The following is a 20709-nucleotide window of genomic DNA, read 5'->3' on the forward strand; positions in this document are numbered from 1 at the left end:
GAGTCAAATAAGAAATGGTCTACGTACGTAAATTAATTTATGAACTTGGTTCGTCTAGGTCAAATTAAGCAGCAAGTTAATTTCCTTGGTAACCGAATGTTTGAAATTGGAAGTTGTTTTATTTGGTATAATGTCATTAGTTGAGAAGAACCATTATATAGGGTTATAATAATTAATTAGTTTCCAAATTTCAGTGGTAATTTAGTGCAAGTTCTAAGCTTTCAGCTCCTAGCCAAAGAAAATATAAGATGCATAGCCTTTGACTGAGACTGAGAGGTGACATAAATATACAGAATAGCTGCACATTTTCAACTGCTTGTATAGAGTTGCTTCAGGAAAAACTATTTGCTACTATACAATAACAACAACGATCCTTATCCCACTAAGTGGGGTTGTCTGTATGAATCATAGGACGCCATTATCTCAGTTTTGTGTCAAGTCTTCCATTAACTTCACGTGCTCCATGTCTTTTTTTTAGAGTCACTTTCCAAGTCTTCGTAGATATGTATATTCACTACTATACACTTAAGTTATAACTATTTAGTTATATATGTTTTTGGTAATTTATGTCTTAGGGTTGTCTAGTAGAATGAATTTTATGATTGCTTTCTTATGGTTTACTAAGATTTATGATTGCTTTCATGTATGTTCAGAATTAGGGTTTCATAAATACACCTTGTAAAACAAGATCGAAGTTTTGTGATTCGTTTTCTTCTTTTCTCATCCCTTTGATTCGGTAACAAATTCTCATTTTAAAAAAAAAATTAGACAAATGATGTATATATTCAACCTCTTTGATTCCTCCAGTTTAGCCAAGTGTGATAAACATAAGATGCTCGTTTAATAATATTTTATTTTTTCACCATTTATGCTATCTAGAGAAAATACATAAAAGAAATGTGTGAGTAGGAGAAACAATAAAGATGAAGGAATATAAATAAAAATTTTGAAAGTGAAAAGCTGAAAATAGTTTCGTTTTTTGTTTTTAATGTGTGCCTTTTCTTATACATTTCTTATCTCTCCCACCTTCATCCGTCCACTCTTATTCATCTCTCATTTCCATGTCTTTTCCTTATATCACTAACACAAATATAAAAATATAAAAATAAAAAACTAAGTGATTATCAAACAAGTCATGGATTTGCTTAACTTTGAGACTTACATTTTCCATATGCAACGAACCCATGTACATATATAGTATATCCCTTCTCGAACATTTTTGCTTCTGAACAAATCTATTATAAGGTCTGAATATAATTGCACTTTGATCGTCATGGTGCAGCCTACTTTGAGTACAAACAGTTCATTACTCCATTTCACAGTAGTAAGGTTAGATTCCATTACACCGTGTACTAATTAGAGAGTGCTTTTAAATGATTAAAAGGGCTTTTAGAAAGAAAAAAAAATTATAACCAATCCTTAGTAAAAAGCACTTTCCAAACATTTTTGTTAGATAATGGAGATAGAAAGGAGGGTTGAAACACAAATCGTCAGCTTAACACAGAACAAAGGAAAGATTCTGAGCCTGTATGTATCCCCCATTGAGGACAAAACTTGGAATTTGGATCCTCTCCTGATATTAGTATACGAAACCTAAGGACTAGGAAATCCGAGCCCTTAGTTTGTGTAAAAGAGAAATCAAAGCTCTTGATTTGTGTGAGGTGGGCTAGTGGAATGAGTTAATAGGGACTGTCGAATTCAATTTGAGTGGTTCTGATTCTCTGGTTCTTGCGCTCCGGACTGTGAGATATGGAGTGAATCTCTGTCCCAAAACTTGCACTACATATCGTGCTCCAGTGATCGGTAATCATGATTCTCAAGATGATGGAAATATTACCATTACAGCCCTGGACCAGTAACTAGCTTTAACCTGCACATTCTATTTCAAATTTTAAACAGAGTTTCCTCATGGAAACGTTAGGTAGACTATTTTTTAAACTACATTTGTAAACTATGTGATGTGTTATCAATAAAAAATAAACATGTTAATTAAATAATTAAGTAATAATCAAATCATCGACAACTATGTCGTATAGTTTACATAATTAATGTAGTTTAAATAGATAGTTTCCCTAGCATTACTCTTGCCTCACTAGTAATTCTCATGCTTATCAAGTCAAAAGAAAATCAAATTAAGGACCCGTCTGAAAATGTAATTTGACTAAAAAGTATTTGGGAGCGTTTTATAGAAGAATATCATAATTTTCATATACTTCAAATAGATAGTCTCCGCATTACTCTTTCTTCACTAGTCATTCTACGCTGGCGAGGATAACGGCTATCTTCTTCCAAGTTGGCTAGCCTAGCCTGGTGTTCTCTTCTCGTCTTCTTGGTTTACTAGCTCCATCAGGGCCACTGAACATAGCTCTTTATCTCGCTCTTCTGCTTGTCATAGTACTCGGGGAGTATGTATGACTACTTGGCACAAGACGTGCTTAGTTGGGTAGAAAACACAACCAATTTGTATGTGTTTCTCAAAGACGGCGTCAAACTATTAACGTTCAAAATTGAAGGTCAACAAAGACCAGTATGGCCAACCGTGGTTCGACATAGGGTAAAGACTAAATGATAGACAACAAAACTTAAGTGGTTTACCTCAAAACTAGGTTGTGTCCATTGTAGTGATATGTATATATATTTGATGTGGGTTATAAAAGTGTTTTACAACAGTCTAAACTTTTTTTTTGTCTGATCCCTTACAAGAGGGCCCTCTTATATAGGCCTTTTATGAGCCCCAAAAGTCTTGGGCTTTCAAGTACTTCATTGCTCTAACATTAAATGAACTAAACGCATAAACGTGACTTGCTGGCTACTCGTCCATTATCCAATCAACACGTGGAGATAAAGTGACATTCGTTCAGGGCTAATTGCAAGGTTTCTTAGGCTAACAAATACCAAGCATTTCGCTCGACCCTTGAATAGCCGAGAAAGCACTTTCCCGAGTGTTAGGTTTGACAACCATTACATATTAAGTCTTATCTTCCAGAGAGTACAGAGATAAAAAATATCTTCTTCTTATTTCACTTTCTTACTCAACAAGACATTTACATCAGTATATATAGATACAATTCTATTGACATAATTGACCTCAACATTCAGAAACTAATTACACATTCACCCTTGTCTAACTGACTCCAACTATACAATTACTACTAGAGTCTTTACACCCCCTCAAGCTGAGACTTGGGACAGGAAAATGGCCAAGAGGAAGCTTGGATTGCAGAAAACAGAATCTGTGTTTTGAAAGGGATTTGGTGTGAATATCAGCCAATTGATCTTGGCTGCAGACATAAAGCACTTTAATCAAATGCGCCAATACTAACTCCCGAATGTAATGATAATCCACTTCTACATGCTTTGTCCGAGCATGAAACACGGGATTGGAGGCAAGAGAAATGGCGGAAATGTTATCACACCAAAGAGTTGGAACAGTAGACAGAGGAAAGTGGATATCAGAAAAAACTTTGCAAATCCAGGTGATTTCAGCTGCAGTATGTGCTAAAGCACGATATTCAGCTTCGGTGGAGGACCGGGCAACAATGGGTTGCTTTTTAGCATTCCAACTGATCAGATTGGGACCCAAAAACACATAGAAGCCAGTAGTAGATCGTCTATCAAAAGTACAACCTGCCCAGTCAGCATCAAAATAAGCAGTGAGGGCAAGAGAACCCTTTTTAAACCAAAGACCTTGAGTAAGAGTGCCTTTGAGAAACCGGAGAATGCGTTTAACAGCTTGCAGGTGTTGTTCCCGTGGGGAATGCATGAACTGACAAACTTGGTTTACAGCAAAGGAAAGATCAGGCCTGGTCCAAGTGAGATACTGCAAACCACCCACTAGAGATCTATATTCAGTGGGATTAGAGAGTAAAGGGCCATTGTGATCAAGTTTAGTGGTACCAAGAGGAGTGACACAAGGCTTGGCACCTGCCATATTTGCCTTGTGAAGAAGATCAAGAGAGTATTTACTTTGATGCATGAAGAGGCCTTCAGAATTGCGCTGCACCTCCAAACCCAAAAAATAATGAAGAGGGCCCATATCCTTAACAGGAAATGCTTGGCTAAGTTTGTGAATGAAGTGTTGGCAGAGAATGGTATTTGGGCCGGTGACAAGAATGTCATCGACATAGACCAAAACAAGAACAGGAGCTGAAGCTTGAAGAATAAATAGAGAAGCATCAGAGGAGGACTGCTTAAACCCAAGAGTGCACAGGACTTGGAACAGTTTATCAAACCAAGCCCTGGGGGCTTGTTTTAAACCATACAAAGATTTCTTGAGGTGGCAGACATGAGTAGGAAGATTGGAATCAATGAAACCAGGTGGCTGAGTCATAAAAACAGCTTCCTTGAGATCTCCATGTAAAAAGGCATTGCTAATGTCCAATTGATGGAGAAACCAGTCATGTTGAACAGCCAAGGTTAATAAAATACGAATGGTGACTGGCTTAGCTACTGGACTGAAAGTATCTTGATAGTCAACACCCTCTTTTTGATGAAATCCTTTGGCTACTAACCGAGCCTTATACCTGTCCACCGTACCATCAGGTTTCCTCTTAATTCGGAACACCCATTTACAGCCAACAATGTTCTGAGACGGAGAGTGGGGTACCAAATGCCAAGTACCAGTGAGTTGAAGAGCATTAAACTCGTCCTGCATAGCTTGTCTCCAGTGGGCATACTTGGAGGCTTGTAAGTATGTGGAAGGAACAAAATCAACATCAACAGGTAAAGGATGTTTGGTGGCAGAATATGCTTTTGGTTTAAAGATACCAGCCTTTGAACGAGTAAGCATAGGATGGGTATTAGGAGCTGTAGAATGGGATACATGAGGATGAGTAGGAGGAGCTGCAGAAGGTGAGACAGAATTGGAGGATGATGGGGAAGAAGAAACATGCTCAGTAGAAGGGACAGGAGATTGAACTGGAGAAGGTCGCTGGGGAATAGAGAAGTGTAAATCAAAAGGGGAATGTGGAGAGGGAGATCCCGGAGAAACCACCACAGATGAAGAAGAAAGAAATGGAAACCTGTTTTCATTGAATTGAACATGGCGGGAGATATAGATTCTCTGAGTAGTAGGATCAAGACATCTATAGCCCTTGTGCTGCAAACTATAGCCCAAAAATACACATTCTGTACTCTTCCCATCTAACTTGGAGTGAACATATGGCTTTAACCAGGGATAACATGAGCAACCAAAAACCTTCAACTTGGAATAATCAGGGACAGAGTGAAATAAAAGTTCCCATGGAGACTGATGCAAGCTGGAAATAGGCAGGCGATTGATCAGGTAGACGGCAGTAGAGAAGGATTCAACCCAATACAAATGAGGAACTTTCGAGGCAACTAATAGAGTCCGTGCTGTCTCAACTAAATGGCGGTGCTTCCGTTCAACACAGTCATTCTGTTCAGGTGTGTGAGGACAGCTGAGCTGATAAGATATACCATGATCTTGAAGAAAAGATTTAAACTTGTTACTAGTAAATTCACCCCCTGAATCGGACCTCAAACATTTGATTTTATTACCAACAGAATTCTCAACATAGGTCTTGAATACAACAAAAGTATAATATACATCAGATTTGGCCTTTAAAGGAAAGAACCAAGAGTACTTGCTGTAATCATCCACTATTAAAAGATAGTATTGGTAACCACATGCAGAAATGACAGGAGCAGGACCCCAAACATCACAATGTAACAAACTTAAACTAGTAGTAGAAATAGAACTAGAGGGATGAAACGGGAGCTTGTGATTCTTAGCAACTGCACAGTCCGAGCAGAAGAAATCAACTGAGTGTTTTCCCTGCAGTGCAAGCTTATTTGCAGATAGAACGCGCCTGAAGATGGCAGAAGAATGATGCCCCAAGCGACTGTGCCAAATATTCACAGGGGCTTTAGTACCGACTAAAGCATGAGGGAATGAACAAGATGAAGAGAAAGAAACAGGGATACCTTGAAAAGTATAGAAACCATTGTTAACCGTGCCCTGCAAAAGCATCTTCCCCGTAGAACGATCCTTAACAACAGAACCATTGGAATGCAAAGTCAAAGAGCAGGAATTATCCTTAAGAAATTGATATGCAGAGAGTAAATTGTGCTTCATTTGCGGAACATGTAACACATTGTTCAACTTAAAAGAGGCATGAGCAGTATTTAACAATGTACTGCCAGTATGATGAATGAACAAACCTTTCCCATCGCCGATATACACCTTATCTTCACCAGTGTAGGGAGTAGGAGAAGAGATATTGGAGATGTCATGGGTGATATGAGATGTAGCACCAGAATCTAAAATCCATGAAGGAGACGGTTTGGAAGCATAATGAGTATACATGGCAGCAAGTTTAGTAGGGGGTACTCTACCAAAGATATCGGGATTCATTCTATCAAAGCAATCAATAGCTTCATGACTGGAGGATCCACAAATTTGACAATTGTTACGAACTCCAGGAGTACTAGAAGAACGAAAACCAGGATTGTTGGACCTTTGGAAACCAGAATTAGAGTGAGAGCCCCTATTATTGTTGCCCTGATAGTTTCGATTGCCTCTGTTGTTGGGAAAGCGATTATTGTTCCGTCCACGATTAGAGTTGTAGCGAGAAGAATTCTGCATAGGGTGATGTTGAGCGGCATAAGCTTGAGAAGAATGTGGTGTAGGAATGAGAGGTGGTTGATTCTGAGCAGCATAAGCATGAACCGGTTCAGCCGCAACTAATTCTTACGACGAGCCATTGACAATTCTTTAGTAAGAAGAAGACCATGCAGTTCATCCAAAGTAGTAGATGAGAGGCAAAGAGTAATAGAATCAACAAATGAGTCAAATTCCTCTGGTAACCATGCAATGTAGCAGCAATCAAGTCACGATCGGACACAGAGGCACCAGCAGCTGTTAAAGAATCAGAAATTGCTTTAATTTGCTGGAGATACTCAGAGATCGATTGAGAGCCTTTCTGAAGAGATTGAAGACGAGAGCGAAGCTGATGAATATGAGCATCGGAGATGCCACCAAACCTCTGTTCCAATTTGAGCCATAAATCACGAGAAGAAGAAACTCCAACTGTGAAAGGAATAATCTCCTCCGAGAGTGTAGAGTTCAACCAAATCAAGAGATTTTGATCTTTTTCGTACCACTGTTCAAACGCAGGATTGACAGAGCGATCAGACAAGAGAGGAGAGGGACAAGGTTCAGAACCATCAATAACACCGAGAAGCTTGTAGCGACGAAGAATTGGGGCAAAGAGCGCTCGCCATGGAAGATAATTCGAACTCTTAAGCTTGATCGGAACCATACTGCCAATGTTCTGAATCGTGAGAGAGGTATAGCTTTGCACCAAATTAGGGTTTGGAGAAGAGGAATTTGGGAGAGAAGATGACGAATCAGACGCCATGGTGGAAGATACAGGCAAGATTCAACCAAATAACCACACTAATGACAGAAAAGAAGCACCAGAGATCGGATCGAACCAGAGACCGTAGCAGAGAAGCCGTGAGATCAGAGATCGGAACGGACCAGAGATCGGAGCGGAGAAGCCATGAGATCAGATCTGAGCAGAAAATCCGTGAGACTGTGAGATCAGATCGAACCAGAGATCAGATCGAAGATGCCGAGAGGATCGAAGAGTCACCAAGCAGGAAGACGATGATGAGAGGGATCGAAGATTCACCAAGGCCGTGAGGCGGTGGCGATTGATACCATATTAAGTCTTATCTTCCAGAGAGTACAGAGATAAAAAATATCTTCTTCTTATTTCACTTTCTTACTCAACAAGACATTTACATCAGTATATATAGATACAATTCTATTGACATAATTGACCTCAACATTCAGAAACTAATTACACATTCACCCTTGTCTAGCTGACTCCAACTATACAATTACTACTAGAGTCTTTATTACATACCTCATAGACCTCTAATCTTGTTGATAGCCAACGCATGTCTTAGAGTTGATGTCTTGGTAGGCCCGTCTCTGAGGCTTTGTGTGTCATAAAATTGTCAATATTGCTAACTTGCTTGTGTGGGTTGAAAAGTACTTTGTGATTAAGCGCTCATCTTCTTTTTCGATAGTCAATCAAACTGATAAGTGGTCATTTATAGCTGCGGTCATTTTGTTCTTATGATAGTGCTTAGTCATCTATTTTTTGGGCTGCTCATAGACCCAAGGCTTTGATCTTCTCATCCTCTTGTTGGCCCTCTATCTTAGCCCACTGTAATGGGTCCAAAATACAACTATATACTATTTTAAGGTCTAAAAGAACCTTGCATTACATATTACAAGCAAAAATCATCATTGATTAGTTCAAACAATTCTACTCTAAAAATTTCAACTCTAATTTTGATAGTTCCAATACCATTCTGGATAGTTCCACTCTAATTCTAAATACCAATCCGATTTCGGATAGTTTCACTTCACAACAAAATGAGTTGGAAATTGATTTTTGATAATCTTGAGAAAGACCCCAGAAAGAAAATTCCTATGAAGGATTATTGTCCTAATATTCCAGATGAGGTTCAAAGATCATATATATTAATGCACCATTTTGGTCCTTGTAGCTTGTAATCTTGTTTGTATAAAGATTATGAATAAAAAATTGGTAGTTTATCCTTTCATTTTTAATGTTATTTTCGTCTTTTTTTTAAACATTTATATTGAAACCACCTGATGTTAGAATTTTGAATTCACCGCTGATTACAAATGGATCATGCAAGATGATCTAGCAAATGTATATATATATTTTTTCTTTCCTTTGGTGTCAGCTTTTTTGGTCGTCGTTGATTCTAACCTTGTGTTTTACAGAGAGGCGATGCATGAAGCATGAAGAAGCTGATGAAGACGAACATGCATGCATACATGATTAAGTTTAGCATGTGGAGAGGGGTACCACGTATCAGAGAAACCACGTGATGATACAAATAAGCCCATTTCCTGAAACATGCCCTCTCACTCTCACCCGTCAAATCTGGGCCATCGGTTTCTGACTTAGAAGAACAAGCTCCATTATTGGATGGATAGATCATCATCCATTCTACTTTCCAATGAATATTAATTCCCTTTCATCCAACAGGCCCTCTTCAATCTTTCAATCTATGCTTGACTATTAAAAAGAAAAGAAAAAAACTTTACATAATTCGTTATTTTGAGTATAAAATAGGCTTTTAGAGCTTGAATTTTAAGTTTCAAGGATCACATTATTGAAAATTGAATACTTGAAAACCTAACATTGAAATGATTAACTGATTTGAGATTAGACTCTTAAAATTTGAGTTTTGAACGATCATTGTATATGTCCTAAACAACTAATTTTATTTCATAAATGAGACCAAAGTTGAAGAGAAAACCTCACACCTCATTTATTTTTTTTAATGAAAACATTCTTTTTAGAGAATCATTTGTTTGGGGTAACATGGTTTTGGGTCCTATTGATAAAGAGAATGTTCGAAATGCCGTACCATGCAAGTATAGTGCTGTAACGCGTATGCAAAACACAAAAACAGGTCCTTGATCTGATGATTAAAAGGAAAATAGTGTTGGAAAAAAAAAAAATTAAATCACCTCTCAACACAACACTTGTGAAATGAACTTTATGACTGCACATGCTGTAGCATATGTTGGCTTCGTCATATTATCTTTTGCTTAAGTTGATTCCTGACAAGAGGTCGATGTTGGTTATAGCTTCTAAATTTGTTTTTAAACTTTCGGCATTTGAGTTTTAGTAACACACTTCAAAGATATATACACTCAATCACACTAAGATTATGTCCCGTCAAAGCAACACTCCTTTGAACTCTTTGCTCTACTCCAATTTTGTTGAACTTACCAAATGCTGCAATAATATATTTATGCTCCAATAATAACAATGACATTGCAATAAGCCGGCTTTGAAATTAGGGTTCGGCTTCAATGTGAACACATAAAAATACCATTATCATATCATTGTATTGTACGTTTTGACACATTTACTACACAATATGATGGGTGATAGGGATTTTTACTACTTATGTGAACGGACTTAAATCTCCTATTTTACTTGCAAGAATCACAAGGTTATTGTAGTATAAACGGATTTCGCAAGGTCATCTCCACATGGATTATTAAATAATTCGAACTAATCAGATTCCATTTAATTATTGTAGAGTAGAAATTGAAGTGATTGATTTTATAACCTAATTTAAATAAAAACGAAATTAATGAATTAAAATAAACAATCTGCAATATTAGAGCTAGAGAGAAAATAAAATAGTTTTGGGAGAATCAAATTAAGAAAGCACTAGGGATCCACCATCACCTAACAATCCTATGAATTTTTACCAATTACTTATAATCTACACATGCCACTTTGAAGGTTAGATTTTTCTAATTCATATTCTACTTGGAACCTCCAACATAGAACGTATATCTAACATGCAACCCGTCCGGACGTTCGGATCAAATCTAAACATGAAAGACTCATTATGCTTTATGAAAATCCTTTGAAAAACCATGCAATCCTTAAGACGTGATATTCATCCTAAGAGAAATTACAATTATTAATCACAAGAAGCCAGTGTCAATTTCAGGGAACCTTCCGACCAAAATTGCATCAAATTACTTTTCTAAAAATCCTAATGGTGATTAGGCATTAAAACAATTAGATAGTTTTTATCTCGGTGATTAACAATTCAAAGTACGCATGCAATCAATCATAAGCAATTAAATAAAAATCACATATTCATGCTAAGGCTCAAGGCTTCGCCCTAGCAATAGAAATTAGTTCCGCATATTCATAATTGAAATCATAGAAAATATTATTAAGAAAAGGATTGAAAACACCTTCAAGTAGAAAATCTTCAAAACCCTAGCACTTCTCTCTGTCTCCAATATTGCATAAAATAAAGCGTCCTCCAAATATGGTAGACGGCCAAGCAATATATTTGCTAAGCCCCCACACAAACCCTAGGAAACATAACCCTAAATTAAAATGATAAAAATTTGTCTAAAATCTGAACAGCCACGTTTTGACCCATAAGCTGCTCCAAAACTGGCCCAATACAGCTGGATTTAATGTTTGAAATATTCTGAACACTTTTCCAGAAGGCCACGAACCCATCCGAGGTCATTTTGGGCTCCAAAAACGCAATTTAAGCCCAAAAACGTCATTTTCCAGCACTGCACACTGCTTCTTTGTTTTATTGCCAGAAAATAACCGCTTGGTGAAAAAATCCCAAATTTTGATACGATCAAGCTAAGTGACTCACAAACGTTCTCCAACTGGAATTACTCCAAAATTCGTCCATTTGATCCTGTTTTGCTCCAGAGGAAATCGAAAGTCCTATATTGAAAATACAATTCAAAGTATCAAAATTCTTCCAAAATATTAACCAAAATATACTAAGATTAGGGTAAAATATATAATATAAAATCTACTCATCAATGGGTCTCATGCACAATCTAATGGATCATTTGTAAATTTACATACTTAACATGTGTATGTCCGTATCTTAAAAAATCGATGAAACTAAGCAAATTCGATATCGTCAAGTCAGGTGCATGTCACTAGCTAGTAGTAGTACTACACGATAGAAATGGTACTGTTCCTTCAATTTGTGAGCTCGATTTGGACTGATGGGTTGCTATTGGTATATTATGTGGATTGGGGATTAGGATTTAGAACAAAAAGTTATCCATATTTCTCGATTCAACAGTGCTCCATCCCAAAAACTAGAACTAGTACACATATATGTGCAGGGAACGGATGGGGCCTTATTGACCGTTTTGTGACTGAATTGCAGAACTCAAAGATCTTCACGTTTAAAGTCACTACTTTCCTCCGACAGCATATTTCATTTCAAATAATTTCGATTCCGAACAACCCATCTTTTATATGTTCATCACCTTTCTGAATCTCATCTGACTGTAAATTTTGATTCTATCTGCCAAACGGTATGGGCAACTGCTCCTCCAACCTAAGTCCTAAGTACTTGAAGCATAGTTCAGTTGTAACTTGTAATGGTACCATAGGAATTGAACAGTGTTCATATATGTGATAATTGCTGCACTCACTCATTCACGGTCAGGAGCGAGGAGAGCCTTCATTACCCAGTAACATGAGATTATTTCACCGTACAATAAAGATAATCCATGCAATTCTCTCTCTATCATCATTTAAAGATCTCTTATTAGAAAATTCACCCGGTTTGAAGACCGTTTGTCATTTATATATATCAAAGAGATTGACGGTTCATCGTGAGGTTGTTACTTATTATCATAACTTTTAGTTTCTTCGACACATATGAATGTCTACACTATACGGTCTTCAAATTGAATAAATACTTCTAAAAATAATCTTTAGATGATGATAACAAGAATAATTATCCATATATCCTTATAATCCGATGAAATGATGTCGCATCAGTTCCGCCTTCATGGGGATGAGTAAAATATTGTCCCTTATTATACTCGGATCAAAAAAGCAGCGTGCTATCCACACATTCATTTCTATCTTTTACACACCTCTGTTAATTTATGTATTTTGATATTTTTTAATTCATTCAATTAGACGGCCAAAATTTGAGAAGAGTGTAAAAAGTAAAAATGTGTGGACAACACTACCCTTATATCAAATACTCTATTGCTTACGTGTATATGAACACAGTCAAGTTGACTAAAGCAATATAATCAGTATATGCACTCAGATTCAAATTAAACTACTCATAAATTAGATTAGGTTAAGTATGACTCATGTCATCAGGATTCTCCAAGCTGTAAATTTGCTTCTTAATTAAACCAGCTGCACTGCTACTTTGGTGCAGCTTCAGTAATATTGGTCTGTTCAGCTTTTTGATAATGACATAGTCATAACTCATATATTCCATAGTACTTCCTCACTGCATATAATTTTTTTTCGGCTCAATATACACTATTTTATTAGGTATCCTTAATGTGTGGGAGAGTTTTAATGGAATTGGATCCCATATGGGTTCAAATTGTAGGGATTCTTACATTTTAGCCATTCATCATGTATCATATGGTAAAAAATTATTTGATTTTTTTATTTAAAATTAAACACAAATAATATCTAACGAAAACTGACCGCATAATATATAATGAACCGTTAGGAGGATCCCCACAAAATAGATCCGGAGAAGATCCTCTTCCATTTTTAATTTCCTAAACCGAAGTTCAAAGATTTCTTTTGGAATAGAGATATATATTGAACCAATGAGAACATTCTGGTACATTTTGCATCTGATGCCTATTGCAGACAATAGGTGAAAGGCTTTGAAATTAAGGTTAAATGAAAGGTACTTGTCATAAGTTCATAAAACAAACTCACTGCACTTGTACTGTAATTTCTTGATAAGTAAGTAAACAACAAAAGGTTTTTTTTGTTCGAAAATTAACATCCATTAAACTGAAAGAAGATTAACACTAGGCCAACCCAAAGAAAGGCAAAAACCTAACACATATAGAGGAAATCCATATACACAAAAAGCCGCCCAGCCTAATACGCAAAAGGACGAGAAATTAAAAGGACTCTACCAAATGCAGACTTCAACTGTCGCCGCTGCCACAAACGCCTTGCCAGCAGCCAACAAGGCAGCCACACTGAAGAAACGATTGAGTGGTCAATTCGACCAAGACATCGCAACACAATGTTAAAAATTTGCAACCAAAAGTATACCCCAACTAGAATCATTGTTAGATCCCACATCACCCAGAGGAGTGGATCCTCTATACCTTTATATATGCATGCCCACCTCCAAATAGCATGAGGTCTTTTAGGAGCTCACTGGCTTCAGATTCTTTAGGAACTCGTAAGTTAAGCGAGATTGCAGCGAGAGCAATCCCATGATAGGTGACCCGCTGGGAAGTTCTCGTGTGAGTTCCCAGAAACAAAAAACATGAAGGTGTGGTCGGGGGCCAAAGCGGACAATATCGTGCTACGGTGGAGGCAGGGCCAGGGATGTGGTGAACCTCAGGTTGGGATGTGACAATTTGGTATCAGATTCAATCCCTGGGCGGAAGTGTGCCGACGATGACGTCGAGCCCCTAAGGGAGTGGATTGTTAGATCCCACATCGCCCAGGGGAGTGAATCCTATATACCTTGTATGTGCATGCCCACCTCCAAATAGCACGAAACATTTTCGGAGCTCACTGACTTCGAATTCCTTAAGAACTCCGAAGTTAAGCGAGATCACAAGGAGAGCAATCTCAGGATGGGTGACCCACTGGAAAGTTCTCGTGTGAGTTCCCAGAAACAAAAATTGTGACGGCGTGTTCGGGGCCCAAAGCAGACAATATCGTGCTACGGCAGAGGCGGGACCCGGGAAGTGGTGGATCTTGGGTTAGGATGTGACAATCATCACCATGAACACCACACCAAGAGATAGCCACAAGATCCAAATTGGCTTCACCGACCCCTACAACTATATATAATACAAATACATATATATAATACAAATACAATAGCAATTGGACGAGGGGTGAGGCTAAAGGGGTATGTGAAATGCCCTTACTTTGGCTAAAGCAACAGATCTATTGGCCTCGAAGAAGGACTAGAGTCGCAGTGGATGCCGCCAAAACCAAGCAAGAACAAAGGGGGCGGCGGCTGTTGTGCTCTCTAATCTAGGGTTGAAGGGGTGGCGACTTTCATTTTTTTGAGAGAGAAAATGAGTAAAGCGATGAGTTTTCGTACCTAACTGCTGTTTACAGAAGAGACTCCTCACCAAAAAAATTATATGAGCATCAGTGAAAATAAAACCCCACGTGAACATTCTTGTTAATGAATATAAGAAAATCCACAAAATATAAATGAACTTATATATAAAGACTCAAATGATCAGACATTGTTATGTGTTTTAACGTTTTCATATATTAGTGTATAATTGGTTTGTGTGTGCAATTGACGTTGTATTTCAAACTAATAATGCAATATTGTGGAGGAAAGTCAAACCACATGCCATTGCATTATTTGTTTGAGATACATACACAGTGGCGTACCTGGTGTAGATAAAATGTTCTTCATGTGACTAATTTTGTTAATAAATATATTGCGAACCCCAAAAAGAGAGAAAAACTTATGGTATAATGTTATGAGTTTGTGACAGTAGTCAATATTGTGCCAAACGTTTTACTTTTTTAACATGACAATGTATTACTAGTTTGTAATATAGTTACAATGACATTTCATTGTACAGAGAAAGGGCACATTGCACAATGAACCAACACAGTGACAAAAGTGCCTCATTACAAGATAATCCAAGTTAATTAACTCAAAGCAAAAGCCGTTATTGGAGGATGTAGAGCTAGCTATGATTAAGACCTAGCACGATTAAACAGATGAGGGCAGCAGCTTGCAGCCTTTGCAGTTTATAAATACAAGGGAAGGAGAGAAGGGAGAGGTGTCTGCTTCTTCTCACTGCGGCTTTCCAGTTTAGCAGTTGGCTTGTTAGTTGGCCTGCATTATTATTTCTTTTACTTTTACTCCTCCCTAAATGGCTCTCTCTTCCACACTTGGGCTCCTCCTCCTCTCTTGCTCCACCACTCTCCTCCTCCTCTGCAATGCCAACCCCATTCCCGGCCGCCACCGCAGCCCAATCAGCCGCCACCCTCGCTCCGCCAGCCACAACTACAGAGATGCCCTCACCAAGTCCATCCTCTTTTTCGAAGGCCAGAGGTCCGGAAAGCTCCCTCCTAACCAGAGGGTTTCCTGGAGGAGAGACTCTGGCCTCTCCGACGGTGCCGCCGCACACGTATGTAAAACCTACATATTCTTTCCATTTTTTTTGTCCTTTCCCCTTCTGGGTTTCGAACTTTACCTCAAAATATGCAGTGGGTTTTTACCATTTTATGATTTCTATGTGATTTTTCGAAATGCAGGTTGATTTGGTTGGAGGGTACTATGATGCAGGGGACAATGTGAAGTTTGGGTTTCCCATGGCTTTCACCACCACCATGCTTTCATGGAGTGTGATTGAGTTCGGCGGGTTGATGAAAGGTGAGCTGCAGAATGCCCGGCAGGCCATCCGGTGGGCCACCGACTACCTCCTTAAAGCTACTGCGCACCCAGGCACCATTTATGTTCAGGTAAATTTACTCTGCCACCCAAAGCATTCTTCAAATTTCTCTGCCTTTTTCTATAAAAAAAAAAAAAATCTGAGCCATTATTGTGGTGCTTTTGGAAGGTTGGTGATGCTACAAAGGACCATGCTTGTTGGGAGAGACCAGAAGACATGGACACCCCAAGAACTGTGTTGAAGATAGACCAAAACACCCCTGGTTCAGAAGTTGCAGCTGAAACTGCTGCTGCTCTTGCTTCTGCTTCTTTGGTCTTCAGGAGATGTGATCCCACTTACTCCAAGCTTCTGGTCAGGAGGGCCATGAGCGTAAGTTCAAAAAACCGAACTTCAAATTCCAACCAAAGAAAAAAAACAGCAGCGGTTTTTTTTCTAATTTCCTTACAAATTGAGACAATGTTTTGCTTCGGGGTGTAGGTGTTCGCGTTTGCCGATAAGCACAGAGGACCTTACAGCATCGGATTGAAGAAATTTGTGTGCCCCTACTATTGTGATTACTCTGGCTTTCAGGTAAAAGAATTTCACTTCTTTCAAATTTGCCAACTTTTTATTGCTTATTTCTGCAAAATGTGGCTGAAGGTGTTATCTTTTTTAACAATGGCAGGATGAGCTGCTGTGGGGTGCTGCTTGGCTGCACAAGGCCACCAAGAATCCGATGTATCTCAGTTACATTCAGGTTAACGGTCAGATTCTCGGGGCTGCGGAGTTTGACAACACATTCGGATGGGATAACAAGCACGTCGGAGCAAGAATTCTTCTCTCCAAGGTCCCTATTTTCTCAAAATTTTGTATTCGGTATCAGTTTTTGGTATATTCTTGAGGCTCCGATTTTATGGTAAATTAAAAGAAAAAAAAAACTCCCCGACAACTATAACGTGGGGTTGTGCTTTTACAGGCATTCCTCGTCCAAAAGGTGAAATCCCTCCATGACTACAAGGGGCATGCAGATAGTTTCATCTGTTCAATCATTCCAGGAGCCTCTTACTCTTCAGCCCAATACACCCCAGGTACTTTCTCTCTCTCTCTCTCTCTCCCTCTAAAAATCAAAAGCAGAGTGGTCCTGTTCATAACGGCTAGTTTTGGTGTTTTTGGATGCAGGTGGTCTTCTGTTCAAAATGAATGACAGCAACATGCAGTACGTGACATCCACCTCGTTTCTGATCTTGAGCTATGCCAAGTACTTAACCGGTTCCCGCCAGGTGGTTAACTGCGGCGGCACCGCCATCACCCCGAAGCGGCTCCGAGCAATTGCCAAGAGACAGGTACGTTAATGTCATGATCGAGTTCGGATTGAACAAGGTTACTCGTGTTTTAATCGTGTGTCACGTATTGGCCCTCCCAAATGCCATGATAAAGACATTAATTCCTCTTGTTATAAATTAATGAGAAAAATAGAGCTTAATTAATCTCTTTTTAATCGTGTTTATGTTAATGGCTTCTATCAGGTGGATTATCTACTAGGAGACAACCCAATGAAGATGTCCTACATGGTGGGGTACGGCCCAAGGTACCCACAGAGGATCCACCACAGGGGCTCATCGCTGCCGTGCATCGCCGCACACCCAGCAAAGATCCAATGCTCGTCCGGCTTCAGCGTGATGAGCTCCCAATCCCCTAACCCCAACATCCTGGTGGGGGCAGTTATCGGTGGGCCCGACAAGAACGACAAGTTCCCAGATCAACGGTCAGATTACGAGCAGTCGGAGCCAGCCACTTACATCAACGCACCCCTCGTAGGATCACTGGCTTATCTTGCCCACTCATTTGGCCAGCTCTAAGCTAAAAGCTAAAAGCTGAAAGCTGCTTCTGAGATTCTCCTCCAAGTTATTAGGTGTTTTTAATTTGAATTAATTATTATTAAGCACTGCTTTTTAGTAGTAACTGGATGGAAAGTGCACGTGGTGATAGGGTCGAGAGCAAAGAGCCCCAAACTACGAAGCACAAATGTCAAGGTGTAGTTGGTGTTGTTGGTTCATATGTTAGCGTTCATAATTATAGTATCGATGTCGTAATTTCGTGCCAGAAACGGTGTTTATATGTGAGAGTTTTATGGGCTCTAAGATTGGCCTTTGGGGGGTTACTTGTTGACTTTACCACTATTCTAATTTGGTAGTTTTGTTTGAGTGATTTTCCTCTAGTAAACAACTAGCAATAGTTTAGCATGATTTGAAAAGAAATTTTTTAACATATATTATAAAATATTAGAAGATATTGAAAATATGGAAAACAAGTATAAATAAGTGTTCATATAAGTATTCAATAAGTCTATTTATTGAAAAAATAACATAAAAAAAATTATCTATTTTTTGTCCAAGTGAAAGTTGAGACGCATGCGAGCGTTGCGTTTATGCGCTCTTTTTTAATTTTCAAACATCTAGGATAAAATCGGAACAATGGTTAGCCACCACTTAGGTGGAGGTCTAGACCACACTGGATGAAGGTTTTTTGTTTTTTTGTTTTTAATAGAAGATACGATATTATTGAGAATAAGGAACCATGACAAGATGATTATAGAATAAAAGAGAGTAACCTCTGAAAAGGCCTTGCCGAGTCTACCAATCCGGAATCAAGGAAAGAAGGGGCCACCAAATACATCAAATACTCGAAAGAAAGCTATGTAACACTATCCTCTATCAAGGCATCTACAACTAAATCGGGAAGTTCCTCAAACCAAATCACCTCCTATTGCGATCCAATTCCAGCTCGTGCAATGACTAAAGCAGAAAAGATTAGGGTGTAACCAACTTTCAAAGGATCTCATGTTTTTGTATTCAATAAGTCTATTTATTAAAAAAATAACATAAAAAAAATTATCTATTTTTTGTCTAAATGAAAGTTGAGACGCATGCGAGCGTCTAGCGGTCTAGGCAGGTCTAGGCCCTCTTTTTTAATTTTCAAACATCTAGGATAAAATTGGAACAATGGTTAGCCACCACTTAGGTGGAGGTCTAGACCACATTGGATGAAGATATTTTTTTTTTTTATAATAAAAGATTAGATATTATTAAGAATAAGAAACCATGACAAGAGAATAGCAGAATAAAAGAGAGTGGCCCCTAAAAAGGCCTTGTCGGGTCTACCAATCCGGAATCAAGGAAAGAAGGGGCCACCAAATACATCAAATACTAGAAAGAAAACTATGTAACACTATCCTCTATCAAGGCATCTACAACTAAATCCGAAAGTTCCTCAAACCAAATCACCTTCTATTGCGATCCAATTCCAGCTCGTGCAATGACTAAAGCAGAAAAGATTAGGGTGTAACCAACTTTCAAAGGATCTCATGTTTTTGTGAGTTACTTTATAGATGGTCAGAAACTCAAGTGCCTTGCTGACATGGTCGGACACCTAAGCTTTTTTACTTTGGTTTCCGAGTAACTAAGCTGGAGATAGATGGATCCGTAACTATCAGTGGTATAGTCTAGTGTCATTCTTGTTGTTAAGTAAGATATGTTTAGTCGAGTCATTTTATTAAAATACACATAGGTCCATCAAATGGTATATTTTTTTTTAAATCATATAGTCGGATGGGATTTTCTACCCAAGGAGCTAAATAAAAATAAGAATCCAAAGACAAACATTTTGGATTAGATAATTACAAATTATTATCAAGGATGGTCCCCAAAACAACACAAGAATAAGGTTTCTTTAGATTCAAGGCACATGACTTAACAATTATACCTTATAGTTTAATAAAAAAAAACACAATCAAGAACAAAGAGAACGGGTGAGTGATAGTAGATAATGAAATGGGATATGGATTTTCTCCTCTCCCATTTTCCCTTCTCCTCTCTCTCTTTTTATTTGAACGCTCAAGATTAAGCAACATTATCATCTTGTTTTACCTTTTCAGTAGAGAGAAAAAATGAAAACTGATAGAAAGGAGGAGAAGGGAGAGAATCCAAATAATGCCTAACTAGGAAGTTATTAAATAAATTATTGTTGGGGTAGTAGTTTAGTGGTTAACGAGTAAATATTTGACCGTTGAAAAATGAGTGCGGAAAAAGAAAGTGGAAGGAAGATCAAGAAACAAGATTTTGGGCAAAAGCATGTGAAAGCTTGGAGGGAAGGAGTGTGTGGATCGTTTGGTCAAAAAAGCTGCTTGTATATAAGTATGCAGGCTTGTCAGATATGGTCAAGTGTCAGAAAGGGGTGTAAAACGCGAGAAAGTGGCTACGGGAGTAGTCCTTCTGACAAAGTACACGAGATATGTCACATGCTCTGCAATGCAGACAGCGATCATCTTCGAATTCCTTCAATTAAATCTACAAAATCAAAGGATCTGAATCATTGAAATTTGATTCAACGGTTAAAATTATTATAATTTTTAAAAGAATTCTCTATTTGTAGCTGTTGAATTAAAATTCAAAGGTCCAAATCTCTTGATTTGATAGATTTAGTAGAAGGGATACGGAGATGATCATTTCCCTTGCAATGCTGAGCTTGAGCGGCCAGGTCGAGGTTGAGAAGGACCTTCATGCCACATGACAGTAATACTATTACTGTGGAGAGATTTTCAATGTGATCAGCACACGCAGTGATATGCCACGTGTTACTTAATAAATTGTGGGATATGTGTGTTAAAAAGTTAATAACTTAAAAAATAAAATTACCCACCACTTACATATATACCACTCGTGTTCCTGTCATAATAAAAA

The 20709-nt window shown here is 38.3% G+C and overlaps 1 protein-coding gene across 1 annotated transcript; it reads left to right on the forward strand.

Moving 5' to 3' along the window:
• The first annotated feature begins 15356 nt into the window (after window positions 1-15356).
• On the forward strand, window positions 15357-18178 carry LOC126616751 (endoglucanase 17-like). The gene is made up of 8 exons (XM_050284855.1): window positions 15357-15727; window positions 15855-16061; window positions 16160-16360; window positions 16469-16561; window positions 16656-16817; window positions 16947-17058; window positions 17150-17313; window positions 17497-18178. Exons 1-8 carry the CDS (start codon window positions 15470-15472, stop codon window positions 17827-17829), a joined length of 1530 nt encoding a protein of 509 aa, XP_050140812.1. The 5' UTR covers window positions 15357-15469; the 3' UTR covers window positions 17830-18178.
• Window positions 18179-20709: the final 2531 nt, after the last annotated feature.

Source organism: Malus sylvestris, chromosome 3, assembly GCF_916048215.2.
Source record: "Malus sylvestris chromosome 3, drMalSylv7.2, whole genome shotgun sequence".
NCBI lineage: Eukaryota > Viridiplantae > Streptophyta > Magnoliopsida > Rosales > Rosaceae > Malus > Malus sylvestris.